Source organism: Dufourea novaeangliae, unplaced genomic scaffold (assembly GCF_001272555.1).
Source record: "Dufourea novaeangliae isolate 0120121106 unplaced genomic scaffold, ASM127255v1 scaffold208, whole genome shotgun sequence".
Classification (NCBI taxonomy): domain Eukaryota; kingdom Metazoa; phylum Arthropoda; class Insecta; order Hymenoptera; family Halictidae; genus Dufourea; species Dufourea novaeangliae.
The window spans coordinates 651,725-674,149 of NW_015374114.1; the positions used below are offsets into that span (position 1 = coordinate 651,725).

At 43.5% G+C, this 22,425-nt stretch overlaps 2 protein-coding genes across 3 annotated transcripts in view; one reads left to right on the forward strand and one right to left on the reverse strand.

Moving 5' to 3' along the window:
• Positions 1-18,414, reverse strand: part of LOC107190915 (lachesin-like) — a 272,876-nt gene extending 254,462 nt beyond the window's left edge. For both annotated transcript variants that reach the window (XM_015579807.1, XM_015579806.1), the window contains exon 1: positions 18,186-18,414. The gene's annotated coding sequence lies outside the window, so the exon portion shown is untranslated. The remainder of the gene's footprint in view (positions 1-18,185) is intronic.
• Positions 10,276-17,863, forward strand: LOC107190886 (UDP-glucuronosyltransferase 1-8-like). The gene is made up of 9 exons (XM_015579773.1): positions 10,276-10,464; positions 11,350-11,420; positions 11,957-12,055; positions 12,349-12,488; positions 12,951-13,264; positions 14,339-14,558; positions 17,016-17,235; positions 17,434-17,673; positions 17,794-17,863. Exons 1-9 carry the CDS (start codon positions 10,276-10,278, stop codon positions 17,861-17,863), a joined length of 1,563 nt encoding a protein of 520 aa, XP_015435259.1.
• Positions 18,415-22,425: the final 4,011 nt, after the last annotated feature.

The following is a 22,425-nucleotide window of genomic DNA, read 5'->3' on the forward strand; positions in this document are numbered from 1 at the left end:
TTAGCAGATGCATCGTCGACGGTGTTGCGTGCACGAACGAAGGGGCATGTACCTTTTATTTCTCTGTCTTTATGACGCCAGGGCAAAAAAAAAGTCATTTCTAGTCACGTGGATGCAGAATGCAGATTTTCCCTCGTTCCGAATATCCAATTGTTTAAAATTCAATACAGTAAAAAGTTTCAGAGAGTTTATTTAGGTTTACTTGTTGTTTGACAGCTTACCCTTGACAAGGTAAATCAATTTCTCTATGCGTTCAGTTTTGGGAAATTAATCGATAAATTTCTATATTTACATAAACATTCGCAAATATTTTTTCCTTCGTACACGTTGCTACAGTGTTATCGTGGCGGTATTGTGAGGTGATAAAAGATTGAACAACTTTAAAGTAGGTTACCAAATAGTCACGACGCCTGTCGACGAATTATTAAAATTTTATACAGCACAATTTTGTGCATTAAAATGAGAGCAATGTCAATTCAAGTTACAATTGCAATTATGTTCCTGCTTCCAGGGTGTGGGGTTGGGCAGAATCAATTAGAAAGTTCAATGGAAGGAGATACCTCTCGGATTAATATTCCTAAAGAGCAACTCTTCACAGATCAGAAGGGCAGACTAACAGTGCACCGTGCCCGGAGACAGAGTGTAATCAGCGTGAAATGTTTCTTTCACGACGATCTTGCTCATACGTTTGATGCAGTCCATGTACACTTTTTCTCCGTCGAGCAAACAGTGGCGTAGGAGATAAAAAAATTTACAAAATTTCCCGACGACCGATAACCAAAGGAAAATATTAAAAATTCCTATATCAAAATGTCCCCGACGTATTTCGGCTTTTTCCCGTGAAATTCAATGACTACCGTGAAAGTCTGTCGATCAGGAGTCTCGCGTAGATCGGTGAACAAATTCCACGGTCTTAAAACCTCGTCGAATGAAAATTGCAGCGATGGAGGGGGAGGGGGTGGGAAAAATCAGCAAGTATTAGACTTGAAATTTTCTTCCAATCCGAAGGAAAGACCGTATAACAATTCGTTGCTACCCAAACAAATTCCACGTAAACGGGCGAAGTTTCTACGATGGCGATCGATACGAAAGCGCGTGTACGCGATTTATGGGGCGCACGTCGAATAGGGGCGTACGCGGTACGGCTTCAATAATGTTATGAACGTTTATCGACGCCGCGACACTTTCTATAGCTTCGCCGCACCCCCGTTCCCTCTCTCGCGAGAGTGGCTTTGGCTGTGGCTTTTCTGATTTGTTGATATCGGAAACAGTCCTCGGTGGTATGAACCGACCCTCGAAAAATTTACGAGGAATAATCAGCGTCAGGCGTTACGGGGCTCGTCGGGAGACTCTCAATGGAGAAATATTGAAAACTCGGCTATACGGGGAACGATTCCGGGGGCTTAATTCAAATCTGCTTCTATGGGAATTACGTGCTATAAAAAGGAAAAGGGAGGATATTTTTCTTTATCAAGAAGGCGAGCCAGTTCCATAAATCTCGCGACAAATCTTGCAACTACCCACGCCAATGCGGGACTTTTCTCTGTCGCGTATATTTTTTACACACCGAAATGTAAATACCTGTTCACGTATTGGACTACACGGAGAGAGCAAGGTGCGGTCATTTTCATTAGATCGTGAAAGCTGGCTGGTATTTACATGGAAAAAAATGTGTCGAAATATGTATACATATTTTTTTTAAGACACTAGTGTATATCACACACGATTGATAGAAAATCTAACTAGTAATTCAAGCGGGACGATGATCAAATCAATCGTTGGAACTCGAATTATGCTATATTGGAGACAAGTTCGCATAATGCAATCGGGAAACGTGGATTCCCCCCCCCCCCTCACCCAGGCCAAAACTGCAGAAACATGTAAATCTAAATCCAAATAGCGCTGGCGAGAATTAGTTCACGTTACAACGCCCGTGCGCGAACGATGAGTCCACACAACAGAAGCGCGTTATAGTAAAATCATTAACCTGAATTGACTGCCGTGAACAGCGCAGTCAATTCGACCATAATCTGCCGCGCCGTAAACACAGGACTTTCAATCGTATTAATGTAGGCACGAGGCGAGCTAAATCATTACAATAAATGGAATAATGAATGCCTGGCGATCTCGATGAATTTCGCGATAATCGAAGGGGGGTGGAAAGTCTGATCGAGCCTGGAAAAGATATACTTTGTGCACCTGCACTTTCGCTAACGACACACCTGTAACATCGATCCGTACACAGCCCTGACGCAATCTTGCAATCGTTTCATTTCTTCTGAACTCAATCACGGGTTTTTTTAATTAACGTTAATAAGTTATAGTTTGCTGTCTTGCGTAACCGGCTCCACTGTTTAACTTCTAGCTAATCGAAACGCACAGGCAGTATTTACGGACCAGCGATACACCGTGTGAACGCGTGGTACTCGGAATTTATGTACATATAAAGTTACGCCGTTCGAAGTTGTGCAATATACATCGCCTAAATCGTTCCACGAGACTCCTCTGTTAACGAATTGTCCCGTGGTTCGACACAATACTTCAGTGTGCTATCCCATTTTCGAAATACATCCGAATCAGAAATCGATCAAAAAGCCTGAGGTCTTCAATTTAACTTTCTTCGAACCAACAAGTATTGTGCTTGTACAAGACTTGCTGTATAAATATATTGCAGTGCAATGTATAGTATAATCTTCTTCATATTTTAATATTGATAAAGAGATTCTAAAGAGACAGAAACGAATGGGAACAGGTATAAAGTGAAAAATGATTTTAAACCAGCAAAATACCATACGTCGATTTAAATATTTCCCGCTTCTCGCGGTAATTCCAAGATCGATTGCAGAGTAATCTAGTTGCCGCGTAAAACGATATTTCATTTTCCAGGCGAATGCTTTCCGCGATCCTCGCGCACCGATCTTCATTCGTCGTCGTTCGACTCTAATACGGAAACAGACACGCGAATACGTGGCGGAAGTTTCCCCACCTCTCACGAAGAAGGCCGGAGTTTACGCGGGAGAAACGGAATTAAGACGTTATAGAAATGGATCAAGGAATTTAATTAAGTTGATTCAACGACCGCGCCACGCCGCGCAAAATATCCCGTTCCCGTTCGCGCCTCTTGGATCCGCCAGATTGCTTTCTGTCATCGATTCGCCGTTTTTAATTTTGCGACTGTATATATATATATTTTTCAGTTTAAGCTGTTAATCTTCTTGGTTATCAAGCGTGGCGGCAGGGGAAAACTTTTGTCGGTAAAAGTAAGCTGGGTAGCGAGTTTACCAACGAAAACTACATCAAAGTATAACTCCAACCTCTTCTGGACTCTACGTGTCCCTCTATTCAACATTCGCTATTCACTTCTTATTTTCAAGTTCCCGCTCCGTGAGCTAATAACTGATTAAACTCCTTGACTCTTGTAATCACTCAAGACTATAAAGCTAGCGAGTCTACGAACAAAAACTACACTAAAATATAGACTATGATCATAGGCATAGCCAGGGAGGGGACGGAAAAAAGTTGCTTTTGCCCCCCCCCCTCCCCCTCCCTTCCCAGAATTACAAAATTTTTGCGCAATATTTAATATTGCAGTATAATTTGAAACAAGACATTTTCAACGATTTATGACTTAAAACAAAATAAAGTGTGTCTGGCTACGTACAGCCTTTTTCACTCTGACTGATACCCTAATACTTCTCTCTATGTTTTATTATCAGATATAACCCCATACTTTTGGCCGGTAGCATAATTCCGAACCATTTCCGTATTCTGTGTGCCCCCTATTTAATATTCACTGTTCACTTATTATTATCGTGTTCCCTATCCGTACGTTAATAGCTCTTCAACAATTTTGAACTCTCACGACTGCAATAATTGTTTCATTCATAGGAAATACCGATTCCGCGCACATCATAAAGGCTAACTGGATCTCTGCCATACGGTCGAAAACGCATTTGTCGGTTTCGGGGGTGTTTAAAACGCGAGTACATAGTTCGTTCGCGCCTATCATTAGAAAATTTCATTTCCCCTCCGTGCTGTTTTACGAGCAACGCCCCGTTTCCCCTTATCACGAGACGTAAATCTATAAAACGTTCCAGGGGCAATCAAGCCGTTCGATGTGTATAACATTCAGTGCCCCGGAAGCAATTCAGTTCCGTCAGCCGTCGTATCGAGATTTCACCACCGGCCGGGACACCGTGTTCCCGTGGAGGAGAGATTTTCTTCTGTCTCTCGCGTGACGTCGCCATATCTCCGACGTTTGGTCCTGGAAGGCTAATCTAAAGACGATGGCGGCCACGGTGTAACGATCACGGATTCCCTTTGGTCCCCCCCCCCCCCCCCATTGGTTTACCGACCGTTATCCTCTCCAACCCTGAACGATTTCATCTTATATCCGCCAGGGATTAGAGAGAACCTCTGTCTGTGACCGTTTCATTACTCATCCTCCATGAAACTACGTGTTCGTACTCGGTGTTTGTCGCTCGTTCCACCCTTTCCCCGTTCCCGTATCGATGTAGCTGGTTCTCCCTTTCTTTCCTCCCCGTCTCCGTCCATTTGTTTTTTCTACATTCCATACCCCTTCTTTTTCTCGGCAGCTTTTTTCCCATGTTCCTCTTTTTTCCCTCGGTTGCACGGCCTGTTCGCAATATTGTAATGCGAGGCACAATGCGTGGCTCCCGAAGAGAGATACACGCCACGATAAAGAGCGGGACGCATCGAGCTTAGAGAATGATTAAAAAAAAAACGGGGTAGTAATACATGTCTTGCGGGGTATATTTCGCGAATAACAAGGCGGGACCAGACGACGGGAGCGTGTGCACGAGCGAGATGCTTAAGTGAGATTGATCAATCGATCCGTTGCTACCGAGAAGAGCAAAGTTTCGCGGTTATCATATGCATCGGTGGTTCGTGAAAATGGAAACGATCTAATTACACTAAATACCTTCGTCGCGTCGCTGAAACTTTACAACCAGAAATAAAAATTGACGTAGAACGAATTGAGTGAACCTTAAGGAGAATCGTCACGTTCAATTCCACGTAGCAATACAAAGTATCTGAAGGTGTATTTCTAATTACATCGACGACGAGGACGCAAGAGCAGATAATTGGAGTCTTTTGAATGATTCAAAACGAAACGAAGAGTAGGCGAAAGCAAAGACTTTCATAAACACTGTTTAATCAACTCCTATATGGCGAAAAATAGTGAAAAAGTTAGATAAACGGGTGAACAGACGACCAACACAGTGGCAACGACGGCATAATATTACTCCTTTCCGATGGTTCTTTGCGCTTTACAACAATGCTTGGGCATAATAACGTTATACCGACTCGCAACGATGTCAATAACGATCTAGCATAAGAGTGGCGTGCACCTTGAATTACAGAACGTGGTTTCAGCTTCTGTTTCTTCGAGGTAGTTATCGTTTGCTCGAACAGTCTTCATTTCCGTGACGTAGAATCGTTCCGAGCACGCTGCACGAGTCTAGATATACCCTACGGCGGTGAACGGGACACATACACAGATAGAAGAAGAGAAAGAAAGGAGCCAGAGCCCCGGCCGTTCTATCGATTTCTTATTTTTACCTAAGCCAAAGAACGCGTGGTACGGTAAATGGATCATGTGCGCACGCGGAACGTTTCTTCGACGGAACTTCGTCGGGCGAGATACTAGCTTCCGGAAGTTCCGTAGCCGTGCATTTGCTATGCTGCGCCCGAAGTACATTCCTTTGAGATTTGTTTCGTCTCCCGATTAGACGGCAGCACAAGCAACACGGGCCAGAGGGGAGGAAAGAGGGCTGGCTAGCCGGTTTGAAAGAAGGAAAATCGGATCCATCGGGAAACGTGGAAGGGTAACGAAGTTCGAGCGAAAGAAGAAGGAGGAAAAGGTCTGTGTGTACAGGATGCTGGACGGATGCGAAAGATCGAGCAGGAAAACTTTCGTTCCTGGTGAGGAGGTTGTCGGGGTCTATGGTCCGTGTGTATCTCTCTCTTTCGGAGGCCTGAATCTTCCAGGGCGTTAAAATTGACAAAAAGTAAAAAAAAAAGAAATCATCGAGAAAAATTAACGGTCCCCAGTGACGATGAACGCCCCAAGGAAATCTCGCTTCTGGAGGGTGCTCGAACGACGAAAATAAATATCCTCGACGGGCGGCGGAGGGTATGAATAAAAAGAAGGGGGAAAAAACACGGTTAAAAACCGCGGGAGAGCGTGGAGGCGAGCACGGACGGGTGGGCTGCTGCTGGTTCGCGATGGGCCCTGGCGAAATTTGCCAAGCGGCCAAGGAAATTGCGACGATTATACGGCTCGCACGGCCCGGTTCGTGGTGTAGAAGTGGAGGGGAGGGAATGAAAAAGGACCAGGATAGAGAAAAGTATTCCATAAAGCGTAATGGAGGGCTCGCAAATATTTATCTTTCGGGTAGGTCGCGGGAGAGCCTGCAGGGAGAAGCGCAAAGAGCCATGCGAAAACGTTCCTCCCCGGTGCCCGGGAGCCGGATGGCCCTTGTCGCGGCACAGAAACGCGGAAAGTTCCTCCTGACACGATTACGCCGCTCGGTGACCAGAAATAATTTCATTAACCGCCCCGTAAACTCATCCGGCAGTTCGTAAAGAAACCCATACGCGTGGGACATATGTACTTCGGCATGTATAATTCGCGAGGCGCCGCGAACGCCTTGAGCTCTCCCCACCCCCATCCCTCCGTTTCGCGATCCCGTGGGGAACTCTAATCACGGTACTTAAGTTCCTGTTGCATAGACGGGAGGGCTACCACACCCGAACGTTCTACCTTCCCCCGCCGCCAGTCAGCTTCCGGCTTTAGCGCAGCACCGTTAGTACGTGCAACCCCCGACGACGCGTGTAATGGTGAATGGAATGATTCGCGCCAACGAACACGCCCGTGAATGAGCGAAACGACGGTTTACATGGCTCGACGAGGCTCCTAGTGAAGTTAATGGACGCGTATCGATGGGACTCTAAGCACAACCTCGAGATCCTGGGGCTAAGAGAGTAGCCTGACGTCGAAGCTCGCCAGAAAATTAACGTTTATGTATATATGTGGCGAATTGGTCACGCGAATGGATGTGCATTGTTGTAAAAAAAACGAATTTACTAGATATAGAAGAATTTACTATATAAGATTATTGTCTCGGCACGGACGTTCAGGAAGATAATCGAGAGAAGTCTGTATTACGATAAGTTCGCGATTCCAACTAATCCCAAAGACACCGCACACCTCTCAACCGGAGCAAATACTACTTTAAATCCCGTCCAGGAAGAACTGAACAGCGTAATGCCGAGGCAAAGTGCATAATCGCGGCACTCGCGCGACACTAATCTCACCACCATCAGCTTACGCGGCTGACCCGGCCCGGCCAGGCGGCAAGTACTACGAGAGGAAACCCCTGGGAGGGGCAAGAAAAGCCTAACGAAATTCCTGACAAGCGAACCGTTGCCGCGTTTCTTCGTCCGGAAATGGGGGCGGGGTCGTCGTCGTAGCTTGCGATCCTCAAAATTAGCCGCGGATATCCTGAATTTCGGTTGCATAAGCAACGCGGCAAAAACTCGGCTCTGCTGGAAGTCGTCTGGAAGAGACGAGATGAGGTTGGGGGGTGGATGGAAGGTATAAAGGCGACACGAAGGGGCGCGGCGGGCCGAGGGGAAGGATTATAGCAAGGGATCCGCAAGTGGGTGCCGCCACCGCCGCGTATCGTACAGCGGGAACCAAGCTGGCTAGGTACTATGTACAAGGAACAAAGAGGCGAGCAGGCAGCCGAGTGCCGCAGAGCAAAAGGGACACTAGACGGAAAAGGGTAACGAGGAACGGGGCTGGAAACGGGACGAAAAGAGAGACGAGAGAAACCGTGGTAAGGGATCTCTCGGAAAACATACACAGCTGAACCTGACACATCCTCCTACGCTGGCTTTTCTAGGAGGTAGAGAAGGACGAGCAAATCTAGACGCTTACTTAGTGACACACGCAGCATTTTGCTGTCCGGAGGCACCCTGAACTTTCTCTCTTCATCGCGAAACTGTTTCCCTTTCCGGTCCTCTTTCTGGACGGTAGGTATAAGCCTCTGTTTCTGCCTATCTCTGTCCGGCCCACGATCCTCGCCTGGGTTGTATTAAACCGTGGTCCGTATTGCGGCCTGACAAGAGGGGGTGGTGGGGCACACACAGAAGTTATCTTGCCCGCGTTCCATCGCTGTCCCACTCGTGACACTCTCATGGAAAAGCATTTCTACTCGCCCGCCCAGCACCGACGATTTCTATTCCAGCCCCATGATACGTTGGATTATTCGGGGGAGTAATTTAAACTACGCCCGACAGATATTCGCGAGTGTGTATACCAGACTGATCGATCGTTCTCTCGTGTCCCGCGGATTTCCTCTCCGTCATGCTGTCATTTATCGTCCCGCCCGCGCCGGCGGATAAATTAATATCAGCGTCCTCGATAATATCAACATTCTAGCGCGAGAGACCCGTTTCCAACTGACCTTTTGTCGGACGAACGCGATGTGTATTTGATCAGCTAAAAAAAAGAACCCAGTCGGCTTAAGCGTTTCCCGTGTATATCTTTTTAGAGATCTGTCTGAACGAAACGGACAGGTGCGGAAAAGGTTTCACGGGAGATCCTTCGTCGAGCAGTTTATTAAACTTGCCACCCGGGACTGTCGTTCTCCGCGTTTTCGAGCTGTTGTTAAGTTTCAAGGTGAACACCCCAGGGGGGGGAGGACCGACAGCGCGACTGCTTTCAACCCTTATCAGACGCATCTGATTCTGACACGTGATTCGAATTTACCCGGGTAGACCGTGGGTGTCAGCGGGGCTCCTTAAAGTTGTCACGAAGCTTATCGTATCTTCAAACGATGTCGGACGACCCGTCAGCGTCCCAGCGTCTTCTAGCCTCGTAACCAAAATTTCCACCCACTCGAAACGAGACGCGGCAGTATTTTCACGGTAGTTTAACGATGATGTTGCTGATAGGTCGCGAATCCTCAGTAGACGTCTCATACTTCGAGTCGTAACGATCACAGTCATTATTAAAGATTGGGAATAAAAGTGGTTCGCTTAACCCTTTAACACCTAGGGTTGCACCGGTGCAATATACATTTTAAAAGTGTATAACGCTTTAGAAACGCGTCAGAAATGTATCCGACCGTTGAATATTTGCGAACGCGCCACGTTACACGCTGGTAAAATCGTCGAGCAACAAAAAGTAACATAGTTTCGGCGGGAATAAATGACATTTTTCCCCTATCGGGGGAGTGGGGGTTGAAAACTTTTCTTTAGGAGACGACGGACCAATTTTTCTTCGGGCTTGGCGAACACATCATTCCGTACGCTCAACCGAGCCATTCTCCTCTTGACGGCAAGGCAAAAGCGTACATCGAAGCTAATGGCGCGACTCTGGGCGATTCGTCTTCACCCGTACAGCTTTTCCCTTCCTCGCGTTCTATTCCTTTTTTTTTCTCAATCTTTCTTATTACTGCCCCTCCGACCGGCTCATAATTTAAACGGGGAATATCTACCGAACTGAGAACGACGGTCTGTACTTTTTTATCTATGTGTGTACATACATTTGACGTTGACTCAATATATGTACAAGATGCTCCGTTTCGATCGATAGAATAATTCCCCTGTTGTACTCTATGACTAGTATTTTTTTTCAAAAACCATAAATACCATGTACATTTCGAAATAAAACTTCCTCGAATACAGATTCTTTTCCTCGTATCGCTTGAACCGACAAAAAATCCTATATACTCTTACAAGAATCCGACGTTGTATATTAATCCGACGTGTACACGATGACCTGCCGCATACGGAGATTTACGTTCCGCCCCGAGCCGAGGAGATAAGAAATAATAGGTCCGATGAAATTCCTCTCGATCCCTGAATAAGGCCTTTATGTTTCGCGGAGCCGACGGTATAAAAATATCTGTCACGCCGCGGCGACCAAGCTTGCATTATTTCGCTGGCAAGCCGTGCGCGGAGTTGCACGCGACCGGATGGTACACATCGCCGCGCCCGTTCACTTATTTATCGTTGGCCCCCCTGTGCAAACTGATCGCGAGGAATGTTTTGAATTTTTCACGTGCGTCGTTCTCTTACCCCTCTCCGCCTGCGATACTCTCCCGGAAAATTCCGACAAAGGCCGTAAGACCGGCGCAACCTCGATTCTCTTTTAAAGAATTGAAAGATCGTTTTCCCGCGACGGCCATCCCCAAGTGTCTTTCTCAAACACACACACGGTGCAAACGACGATTCGACAAGATGCGCCGCGCTACGCTGTTACTTCTGGTGCTCTCGGTGTTCCGCCGATTCTCGTCCGGCGTTGGATTCAACATCCTCGGAATTTGCCCCAGCACCAGCTACAGCCACCAGCAACCTTTTCAAGCATTGATGAAAGCATTGGCGGCTCGTGGGCACAACGTCACCGTGATATCAACCATCCCGTCAAAGGCAAGTGATTTTCCTCTCTCTTCCATTCTCTCTTTCACTCGCGCATCGATCGTCCAAGTGATTTCTGGCTCGTATTCGTTCGCAACGATAAATCGATCTCATTCTCTCTGTTATTTCCGACTAGTTACAGTTCTCCGTGTACATACTCCGTAGAAGGAGGAGATCCCATCGTGCTGTAAACTGTTGTAACCGTTGCTACGAAATTGCCCGGCTATTTATAGGGAATACAATTACCGTCGAAACTTCTCCTTCGTTTATCAGCGCCGTGGAAGAAGTTTGTGGAAAAAAACAAAAAGGCGCGAAAACATTTCCAACAGGGTTATAACGACGGTTTAATAATTCAATAATATCGCTGGGGCCCATAGAATAGAAAGTTCGAGAAAGAGATATTTCAGATGGACGTTTGACTCTGTTTCCGGTTCCCAACCACGCGTTCCATTCGTGCCTTCTTCCCACGTTCCCTAGCCAGTCCATTTTTACGTCTCTCCTTTATTCTTTCTCTCTCTATTTCTGGCCTCCTTGTCTCGAACAACTTCCACTTTTCCCCCTGTTTCAGTTCCCACTTGTGTCTTTCTTTCTCCAGCGTCGTTTCGCCACTTTACTCTCTCTCTCTCTCTCCATAAACTCGGGAGTTCAAAGTTACGCAAACTTCGTTCGGCTTCAATTTACCTTCGCTAACATTTCTCTTTGTTAAATGCGTCCCTTGCCCGCCCCTCGATGCTCCTGTTTTTCTTCCAACGGTGAAATCAAGAGTTCGGTTTCACATGTAAATCTTTCGCAAACACCGGGTCGATCGAGATTCTCGGAGGACAGAGAGAGAGACGACTCGTTCCCATTCGGGGGGACAAAATTGATAAGATCTTGATACATGTACACGTGTTCCAGAAGCCAATCGAGAACTACGAAGACGTCGATTTGTCGTTCACCTACGAGAAGAAGGATTGCACCGGTTTAAGGTGCGCACGATATTTGTTACGCGTTTACACGTGACTGCCACAGTGAAAAGGGCCGTACGTAACCAGACACGCTTAACTTCGTTTTTTTAAGTCATAAATCATCGAAAATACGTATATGTGATTAGTTAATAGAGGTTATTGGTCTTGTTTGAAATTATACTGCGATATTAATTTTACATAAAATTTTGTAACGGTATTTAAATAATCCAGCCCTCTTTGAAATGTTCATTACCTCTCGTAAGTGTTAGTCCAGCTGGTATATATGAAAGAAATGTGATGTTTCCGTAAAAATGTTATATTTTAGACTATTTTTATTACATCCTAGTAGCATACGTGTTGTCCCAATGTAGCTAAACGATTTTCATTTTAGACTTCCAGCAATTTCATAATACCTTCTAACATTTACCCAATATTCAATAAACAGGAGTGCACGTGTCATGTTTGGGTAACAGTGGCAGTCAGAGTGTTAAAGACTTATGTTTCTATCGAGATCTGAGAAATCATAATTTTAGTAAATTATCGATTTTTTCCCGTAGGCACATGGGAGCGTTCACGATTCTACGAAACAACATGCAAGAGGCGAACGAGTTGTGCGAGAAACAACTGTTCAGCCCACCCATCAGGGAGCTAATTTCGTAATAAAAATATTTATTCTCTTTAAGAATAGCACACCTGGCAACAGAAACTGGGAGAGAACATATTCATTTCGTAAGCTCGTTAAGGCTAGAGCGGTCCAAGAACCTGGCCGGCGCAATTTTCTCTTGTGAGCCAAAGGAAATTGCCCTGTTCTGTTCACTTCTCTCTCTCTCTCTCTCCCCTGGCGAAAAACACAGCCCGTAGAAATTACAGTAATTCCATCCCCGTTACTAGTTCATCTATAAAAGCTAATCTAGATCGTGGGGCGACGGTGGTTCTTTCTTTTTTCCAGGAAGAACAAGACCTTCGACGCGGTGATTATAGAACAATTATGGTACCAGTGTTATTACGCCCTCGTGAAGCATTATAATTCTCCTGTTCTAATCGGATTTCTGAGCGTCGGGAACCTGCCGTACGTTATGGATTCGGTTGGTAAGCGTGACCCGTCTGAATCATGGCGATTTCAGACACACAACAAATTACTGGCCGATCAAAGTGAACCCTAGATCGCGAACGATCGCGCGCGATAGCAGGTGCTAGCCGTTAAGCGTCCTGACCGTGCTCGTTTCGCGACGTACTTTTCTGCTGGCCTTTCCTACCCCTCCGACTGTCGTTAGCGGTCCCGGAAATTGACGCAAATCGTCGGTAAAGCAGAAAATGCGAGCAATCGGAGGGTACGAAAAATGGCATCGTGGAAAAAGATGGATCGGTCGGTAGTGCTTTAACTTGTACCGATTTCGGAAGCAGCTAAGAAAATAGATCGCGAAACAACACCTGAAAGAATTCATTCCTTAACGTTCGAACGTAAATCTAGGTCGATTCGAAGTAAATTTAAATATACACCGTTCGATGTAAATTCGAATTTCGAAGCATTATTCTATATTCGATGCACAGGAAATCCAGACGACCCGATGCTAAACCCGGACATGGCCTATCCTTTCACGAACAAAATGGCTCTCGACGAACGTATCTGGAACTACCTCTACACGACCTGGACGAGAATATACTACAAGTACTGGCACTTGCCGAGAGCGCAAAAGATCGTTAACAAGTGGACGCCCGACGCCTCGGTCCAGGATATAGACAGAAACTTCAGTCTGGTGATGTTGGGAAACAATCACGTGTTCGGGTATCCGAAGCCCCTGCTTCCGAACGTGATCGAACTTCACAGCCTGCAGATCACCGAGAAACGAGAGGCTTTGCCTAAGGTGACTAATTCCAGAACCTAAACTTTACCATTAAGACAGAAGGAGAGTTGGGGGGGGGGGGGGGGGGGGGGTTAAATTAGAGCTCGAACTCGAACCGTCCCGATATCCTGGCCAGATCTAATTCAACCTGGAAGTCGAGGGGGTCTGAGGCGTGTCGAAATAGCCACGTTTCATCGGGAATTCGGCAGGTGAGCAGCCGATATTGCACGAGTCTAAATTCAGTTAACGATTACAGATATTATTCCGTGAGGGGGCGTCCGTGCGTTGTTTCGCGCAATTTTACCTGAACGAAGGGAGCAAGACCCTATATCGCGGCCGGAGAATGATTTCTCTAGGGGAAAATACGTAGCACCGTACGCCCAGGTAACTTGTACACGGGGAAAAGTTTACCTACCGCCCGGCACTGCGACGCGAAAGTAAAGGTCATTGCTATTTACCAACCCGCTCGTTGTACCTTTTCTCCTATCCCTGTTGGGGGGAAGAAAAATATTTTTCGACGTGTATTCTCTCGCCCCACGTCGGACCTCGTCTGACCGGCTAGAAAAATAAATCCAGCATCTATTTTTCTATACGAGTGATTCTTTTTTTCTTCTCTCTCTTTCTCACGATAATACCGCCACCCCGTCAGCAGCGAGTAATCGTTCCACGAACGAACGTTTTCCAGCGGGTTTCGTTGTTCCAGGAACAATGAACCACGGGGTTTTTTTAACGTCGCAAGATCCTGACGTCACTGTTCCCGAAGCCCACTTGTACCCGCGTCACGTGGTATTAACGCGGAACAACCGAGACGCGAAACGTGATCGTTATCCACGTGTACCTACGTAAATTCACCTGGTTCCGCCCGAGCTGGTGCAATTAATGCAACAATACCTTCTGGTCCACGTGACTCGCGTGTATCATCGTTTCTAAGCGACCCTCGCGGACAAAACTGGTGAACCTAGCGAGAGAGACCGCCAGGAGGTCTTAAACAGAATCTTAAAAACCTTTTGCGGTGGCTGTTTACCGCGATGTAATGAAAACCATCGACATTGGAATCGTATGGAAAATTATTACCTTCAATGTTGCGTTGTGCAGGATATTCAAGAATTCCTAGACAACGCGGAACACGGAGCAATCTACTTTTCTCTAGGCTCTAATCTGCAAACTCATCAGTTACCCACCGGTCCTTTGACCGCGTTGTGCAACGCGCTGAGCTCGCTCAAGCAAAGAGTTCTATGGAAACACGGCGGGGACATCGCCATTCAACCAGCTAACGTGAAATTTGTGAAGTGGGTACCCCAGCAAGCGGTTTTAGGTAAGGCTCGACTGATCCTTCGGCCCCTTTTTCTTTTGACCCGCTGGATTGACCGCTTGGAGGATATACGTTTTACGGCGTGACTCTTTTCGACAATGTCTGCGTCGCCAAATCGAATACTTTACTTGTCGTACCTTGAGACTCGCTAAATGTACGGCTGCTTCGTTCAACAAAGAAAAATCCTTTACTAGGGGCCACTTCGACCAACTCCGATTGACTTTAAACCAGATTCACACTAACGATCACGGTACAGTGAGATCGCGTCAAATCTTTATCGTTCACACGTAATCTAATGAGAGAAATATAGGCTAAATTCATTTTAATCGTGATCTGACTGTTCCTTTGACAGCTAGTATGAATCTGGCGTTAATCGACTATTAAGTTAGCTGCACTGCTTATGGAGTTCATAGTTTATTAAAATTAAACGAGGTTAGTCGAAGTGGTCCGGAATGAACCAGTTGACCATTCACATATCTTTCGTCTTGTGGACAGTTACCTAACCAGCTGATATACGATAACGATGGTAAATGAAAGCATCTCGAAACGTTAGACATATTAGGCTAAAAAAAGGAGATGATTGAACGGATGAACGATCAACTCTGTTCGCCAGCTACAATGCTTCCCTTTCATTCAGTCGGACCGATAAGACCCAACGCAAGTCTTCCCAAAACACGAACTATTCGAGAGATCATTATTTTTCGGTACGACACTTCTTGCGCAACGATTACAGAGATTCGTGAACACATTTATGTCCTCTTGATTAACGCGTTTCTATTCGATTTACGTAGATAACTTGTCAAAACTACGCGCAACAGTCTCTTCGTTAAACAGAATTCAACGGCGGACCCGACACGCGCCGCACGGATACTTAACGAAGTTGCGACCCCGACCTCGCCGCCCTTTTCATTTCCAAGGGACGGTAATTTTCCCCAGTTTGCGAAACAGCCTGTGACAACCTCGTCGACTGTTCATTTTTAAACGATCGACAGCTGGGTATAACGTGAACGGTATAATAATCACCGTCGTTCGCGACTTTACGGAACAATTAAACTGTTAAGAAACCATCGAAGTTCTAGATGGCATCGCAGAGAACAAACACGAGTCGAACGTTCTACAGGGTGAATCATTAGAATGACATAGGAAATCGTAATGTTTTGATTTAAAATTCCGAAGAATTTCTTACAAAAGAACAGTAGAATTAAAAGTAACACAAATAAATAAGTAAGAACCGTATGAAAACGTTTTACACTTATTTGTTCTTTCGATACCATGTGAACAAATCTGTGAGTCACTGTACATATTTTCACGTAGAATCATCCCTTATCGATTTGTATCGTCGGTTCAGAAGCATTCTGCACAGAAGCGACGGCGTGAAAAATCAAGTTATCGATCATGATAAACGGAACAATATAATACAGTCGAGAACAGCTATTGTTCCAGAGGTTTCGGTGAAGAAAACAGGTGATAATCCGAGAAGACAAATAGGCGACGATCTCCAGAGCGAACGACCTCGTTATTACGGATAGTCGAACGTTCGGCAATGCTTTTTGGGTGGCCCAGAGGTGCGGTTGGAGAAAGGGACAAAAAAAAATAAACGACTACGTTTCGTCGATCGGTTGGGAGGGGTGGGGTACACCGATCCGGGACGATTCATACTGAAACGAAAAGATAACTCATGACACGCCGGCGAAATTCTCCCGGGAAATTCTGACAAACAACTCCGCATCGTTCGCGGTAACCCCCGATCTCGATGCAAATGCAAGCAGGCGCGAACTTTCGTACACATTGACAGACAGGTTACCCGTTCCTCTCTGTCCCACTCTGTCTCGCCCACCCCTTTCACGCCTTTGGAAAACGTATTAAAGGCGAGAATACGAAATGTAACGAGGGAAGGGCGCGATGCAAATAATGAGAATTTCAATTTAATTGCCTATTACGTGGGTTTACGTAGCTCCGGAATTCGACGGCACCGCTTGGATTTCGAGGGAAACTTTCTTGTCGACGAAAGCGTTTCACCGTCCCCCATCCCTGATCGTTGACATCGTTTAACGCTTTACTCGTCCCCGTTAGACCAACCGATTAAAATCGTATCTCTTCCACACGAGAAATATTCTGGCAATTTAACGAGTTAATCAGTGGAGATGGATAAATTATAAAAATTCGATAATGGAAGCTATACGAGTATCAAAACCAGATTCTATATTTACTGTTTTATAGATAGAGGAGAAAATACTCGGAAAGATAAAAAAAAAAAGTATACTTCATTAAACGTTAGCCAGACTGCGTTGTTCCGATAAAAAATGATCGTGACTTTGAAGAGAAATATTAAACTACTGTTTGCCGGTGTACTCTCAGAGGAGTTTAAAAGCTTGTAATACTCGAGAGCGGATAATCCATAAAGGAGGCCCGCTTTACTTTAGCCTTGATCCACGATACTAACATCACTTTTATATGCAGCACATCCGAAAGTGATGGTCTACGTGATGCAGGGTGGATTGCAGTCGTTGCAGGAGGCGGTGCACTATTCTGTGCCGGTAGTCGCCATTCCCTTTTTCGGGGATCAACTTTTCAACGCACGTAAAATCCTGGACGCCGGTATCGGACTCGCGTTGAGCATCGATACCATCAACGAGGAGTCCATCGTACGGACCCTCACAGACGTTATAGAAAATAAAACGTGAGTAAACCGTCGCCCAACTTCTACAGATCCATCGTACATGGATCGTTTGATTCGTCGTCAAACAAATTGGAATAGTGACTTGCAAAGTGCGTAGAGTCATTTAATTTCGTTAAAGTGGGCATCGAAATTGATTTATTATTTCGTTGCGTATAAAATAATAGATAATTTAATGGTATTTGATGTTACTATTTGCAGGTATTACAACAATATCAAGGTCATGTCAGAGATCGTAAAGGACGAATTGGTAAAACCGATGGACCGAGCCATTTGGAATATCGAGCACGTGATTAAATTTTCAAACTGGGGACACTTGCGTTATCACGGTCACAATATCTCGTTACTCGACTATTACGAAACGTTCGTGATCGTGATTATGGCCATAATATTGTTCTTATGGATCTGCAATTTACTTGTTAAAAAATGGAAGAAAACTATGTTAGAACACCTTCTCGTCCACATTGTAGATCGAACTAAAATTTTTCCGAAATCGAAACGTGAATAATTACTTGATTCGCACGTTTAAGTAATTCACTGAAGATATTATTACGTATGTAGATACTTAAACAATAGATTTAACAACATTCCAAAGACATATCAAGCACTGAAAACCATCGATCATCTGTAGATATAGTTTATTTCATGAAAAGTTTATCGATTGATAAGGAAGGAAATAATATTATCATCGTATGAAACTTCGTAATCTTAGAACTGCAATACCGACGTAAAATAACTTCAAGTGGCGCGAATAACTGTACTTTTCAAACAGGTTTATCCTGCCTGTGGTACAAATTACTAAATTCTAGAAAACTATTTACATGTTCATGCAATTACTTAAATATTCAGAAGCAAATGCTACGTCTGTGCTGTAAACAATTGACAATATTTTCGAAGAAATTAAAAATAAGCAATTAATGAGTAATTCAATTTATACAAATTTAGTCACTTACCAATTAACTCCTATTCTCCATCAGTCTTGCCCCTCATATACGTTCTAGGAAGTGCTCAAAATCCACACAATACACTTCACACATTCACTTTGTGCACACAATTCACAAGAATTTCACTTCTCAAATATCGAATACCGTTAGAACTTAAACTTGAATATGTCTAATGAGATTTATACTTAAATTCGATTGTTAAGGCATCAAATAACTCTAAATCCTATGAATAAAACTCAAATTCTGACTGAATAAAATAAATACGTTGATTATAAGACACGACTTATTTAAGACACATTATAAATACGTGAAAATGAGAGCATGATCTAACAAATTCAACGGTTCCCGAGAAACTGGCACGAAAAATAAAGGTCACTCCGACCCCAACGACAAGGTGTATGAGAATAAGTGCGGAATATGTAAACAGAAAGTTACCTAGGAATAAAATTGTAGGTTAAAGGATGAAAATGATGCCTCTGCTATCGAGTTGTTATGTTTTGTAACACGGCACATCATATTTCCAAGGTAAAAATAGAAAAAAGTTGCGGGACTAATGAAGCGTACCTGACCGGGTAAAGATGTCGAACAAACTGGCGGTTGGTACTACTCCCTAATCAAATCAATACTTAATTATAAACTGATTTATCAAGAAACTTTATAAAAGATAATTCCAAGTATATTAAATCGAATAATTAAATGGAAAACAATTTTTACAGTCAATATACTGAGCACACTATGTAAAACTAAAAAAGTATAGAATAAAGAAATATTGATTTGATTAGCATTTCTCTGACAGCGCGGTATTTGGTTAATTCAAACATGAATGTATTGCTTGGAGTGAAGGTGAAAGTAAAGGAATAATTTTATATTAACAATATCGAATTTTTGCAGATGTAAATATAAAATAGTATACAAACTTTCACGTGGAATAAATTTTATTTTATTGTAAATTATTAAATAATAGCCGTGTCGTAATGTTGATGGCAATTGTTAACAAAAAATTGTTTAATTAAAATGTGCCTTGGTAGAGTTGTGTGCGAGAAATTTGTAAAAATTTATGGCATGGTAGAAATTCTTTGATCAACGTTTGATCGTTATTGTCCTTGACAATAACTGTTATAATTTTGAGCATAGAATATTTGGCTTACTCGAAATTATTTCACAATAAATTAAATATTTTCGACAATGCAATATTTATACCAATCACATTTTCGGTGAGGGTTGTTAAACATTCTATCACTTGTATTGTAATGCAAACTGCAATTGGTTATAACAAATATATAAAAATCGAGGTATTTAGAAATTTGTAAAACATGAATCGTTTTATGAACTTCTATATGGAATAAATTTTACTTCATTGCAAATTATTAGACAATGACTATGTGTTAATGTTCGTGGTGGTTGTTAACTAAAAAGTATTTAATTTAAATATACCTTAGTATAGTTTTATGAGAGAAATTCGTAGAAATTTTTCGCGAATAGGAGTTCTTTGATCGACGTCTGATAGTTATTGTCCTTGACAATGACTGTTATATATTTTAGAATAGAGTTCTTGGTTTATACCAATTTGCGCGAAATGATTTCACAACAAAGTGAATGTTTACAGCAATGTAATATTTATAACCATCGCATCTTCGGGATATGTTAAACATTTCGACAGGTGTCATATAACCCCCGGTGGAGGCGCCAGTGACCTGGTGTGGTGAGGTCTGGGGGTCACAGAACCCCAACAGGAGACGCCAGAGGCCTCGTGTGTGTAGGCTTGGGGTCACGGAACCCCCGCAGGTGGCGCCAGAGTCCGCGCGTCTGTGAGGAAGTGGGAACCCCCGGAGCATGGGCAAGAGTTTTGAAACGTGATTCTTTATCTTGTTGCTCGTACGAGTCTCGAGCTCGGTCTAATGTTGCTCGTGCAACTGTCGAAATCTGACTGACACTTGTGCGTGCTTCCGTGAGCAAATTATATAGTAACCCCAGCAACCATGGCAGTTTCTGCAGATACTCCTACAGCCCAAGTTTTACTACTACACCCCAGTTAGCACACTTTGGACTGCTCTTCCAACGTTATGCTGACAGCTCTCGTCTTGTCCAAGCATTCAGTTTGAAGCTGAAGGAACGTAGATTAATCTCCTGTCATTGAAAATAACAATAAACTACCAGAATACTGTTATAATCGCATTTAATCCCTGAGTACCACCATTTTTTTGACCGGTGGCGTCATCCGTGGCGAATCGCTGAAACTGCTAGCTAATTATATGGCTAGCAGTTTCAGTGATTCGCCACGGATGGCGCCACCATTCAAAAAAATAGTGGTACTCCGCGATTAAATGCGATTTTAACAGTATTCTGGTCGCTTATTGTTATTATCAATAACAGTGGATTAATCTACGTACTTTCAGCTACAAATTGAGTGCTTCAGCTAAACGAAAGCTGTCCGTATAACGGTGTACGAGCTGTCCAAAGTGAACTAACCGGGGTACACATGACAAGATACAGTGTCAACCGTTGCAAATAAATTGTGATTTTAACAGTGTTCTGGTCGTTTATTGTTATTGCCACTGACAGGAGATTAATCTACGTTCTTTCAGCTACAAGTTGACTGCTTGGACAAGACAAATCAGCCGTTATTGGGTACTAATCTACATTCTTTAAACTTCGAATGTAATGCATGTCGAAGAAAAGTGTTGCCTGTTTCGTGGTTATGTAATTGCAACAGGTTTCGATCGGATTTACACTGCTAAACGAGCATCAGTTTTCCTCGTCATGGATTACATTCGAAGTTTAAAGAACGCAGATTAGTACTCTCTGGCAGGTGGGAACCAGTAATTACAAGAACATTGTTAAAATCTCAATTGTTTACAACGGTTGACACTCTATCTCGCGATGCGTACCTCGTTTAGTTCACTTTAAATAGCTCTTCCAACGTTCTATGGACAAGTTACGTCTTGATCAAGTATTCAGTTTGAAGCTAAAAGAACGTAGATTAATCTCCTGTCATTGAAAATAACAATAAACGACCAGAGCACTTTAAAATCGCATTTAATTGCAGAATACCACTATTTTGACTGGTGGCGCCACCCGTGGCGAATCGTTGAAACTGGTAGCCAAATAATTGGCTAGCAGTTTCAGCAATTCGCCACGGATGGCGCCACCGGTCACAAAAATAGTGGTACTCCGCGATTAAATGCGATTTTGACAGTGTTCTGGTTGTTTATTATTATTATCAATGACAGGTGATTAATCTATGTTCTTTAAGCTTCAATCTGAATGGTTGGTCAACACACGAACTGTCAGCATAACGTTGGAAGAGTAGTCCAAAGTGAACTAACCGGGGTACGCATGTCGAGATACAGTGTCAACCGTTGCAAACAAATGCGATTTTAACAATGTTCTTGTAATTACTGGTGTCCAGCCGTTAGAGAATAGTAATCTACGTTCTTTAAACGTTGTATCTAATGCAAAACGAAGAAGAATCATGCCCGTTTAGCGATGTAAATGCGATCGAAATCTTTTGCAATTAGTCCTGAGGGACAATTTGAGACTATGTAATGACGTCTATTTTAAACGCTTAATTATTGAGATATTTGCATTTTTCCATAACTAAAAATTTCCATGTTTTAATGCGCGACGAAGAAAAATGATGCCCGTTCTCACAAGTACTAGTTTCTAACTTCGTTTATGAAAATACAAATTCCTAAATCTTCTCGCGCCACACGTCTAGGGCAGTTCTGTCCTGATCTTACGCACGAAACGTAATTAACATCATTTAAATAAAATAATTAATATTTCATATTTCTCATAAATACTAAGACGGGGTTGTTGTTTAATAATTTATGATAAAATACAAGTTATTCATTTATAAAGCTTCATTACAAGATCCACTAAATAATTTTCTATAACATTCAAAGTTCTAGACATTTTTAGAACACTGAATCTCATATCGATTTCTAAAATAATCCTAGTTCGATGTAATATAGAACGTTATTTTATGAGATAGATTCGAAGTTCGCAGCCATTAGCTCGATATTGTCATCAGTTTACAGTATTTTACCGATGATAATACCGATTCCCAGGCCTCACCACGAGGAGGTTGCTGCGAGTGGAGGCCCAAGGCAGGTAGATGGAATCACAAGTTCTACATCTTCCCACCTTTCACAATAAACCTTATAAATAACTTAAATCTTAACTATCTAATACTATCGGTACTAAAATCCCTCGGCGGATGACTTCTTTCTTGAGCCTAAACCTATAA

Bases quoted from the DNA above. Each gene is read 5' to 3' on its own strand.
- LOC107190886 (XM_015579773.1), top strand. From the start codon at position 10,276: ATGCGCCGCGCTACGCTGTTACTTCTGGTGCTCTCGGTGTTCCGCCGA. The intron at 11,421-11,956 runs GTGCGCACGATA...TTTTTCCCGTAG, and splicing joins AAGGATTGCACCGGTTTAAG to GCACATGGGAGCGTTCACGA. The intron at 17,236-17,433 runs GTGAGTAAACCG...TACTATTTGCAG, and splicing joins GACGTTATAGAAAATAAAAC to GTATTACAACAATATCAAGG.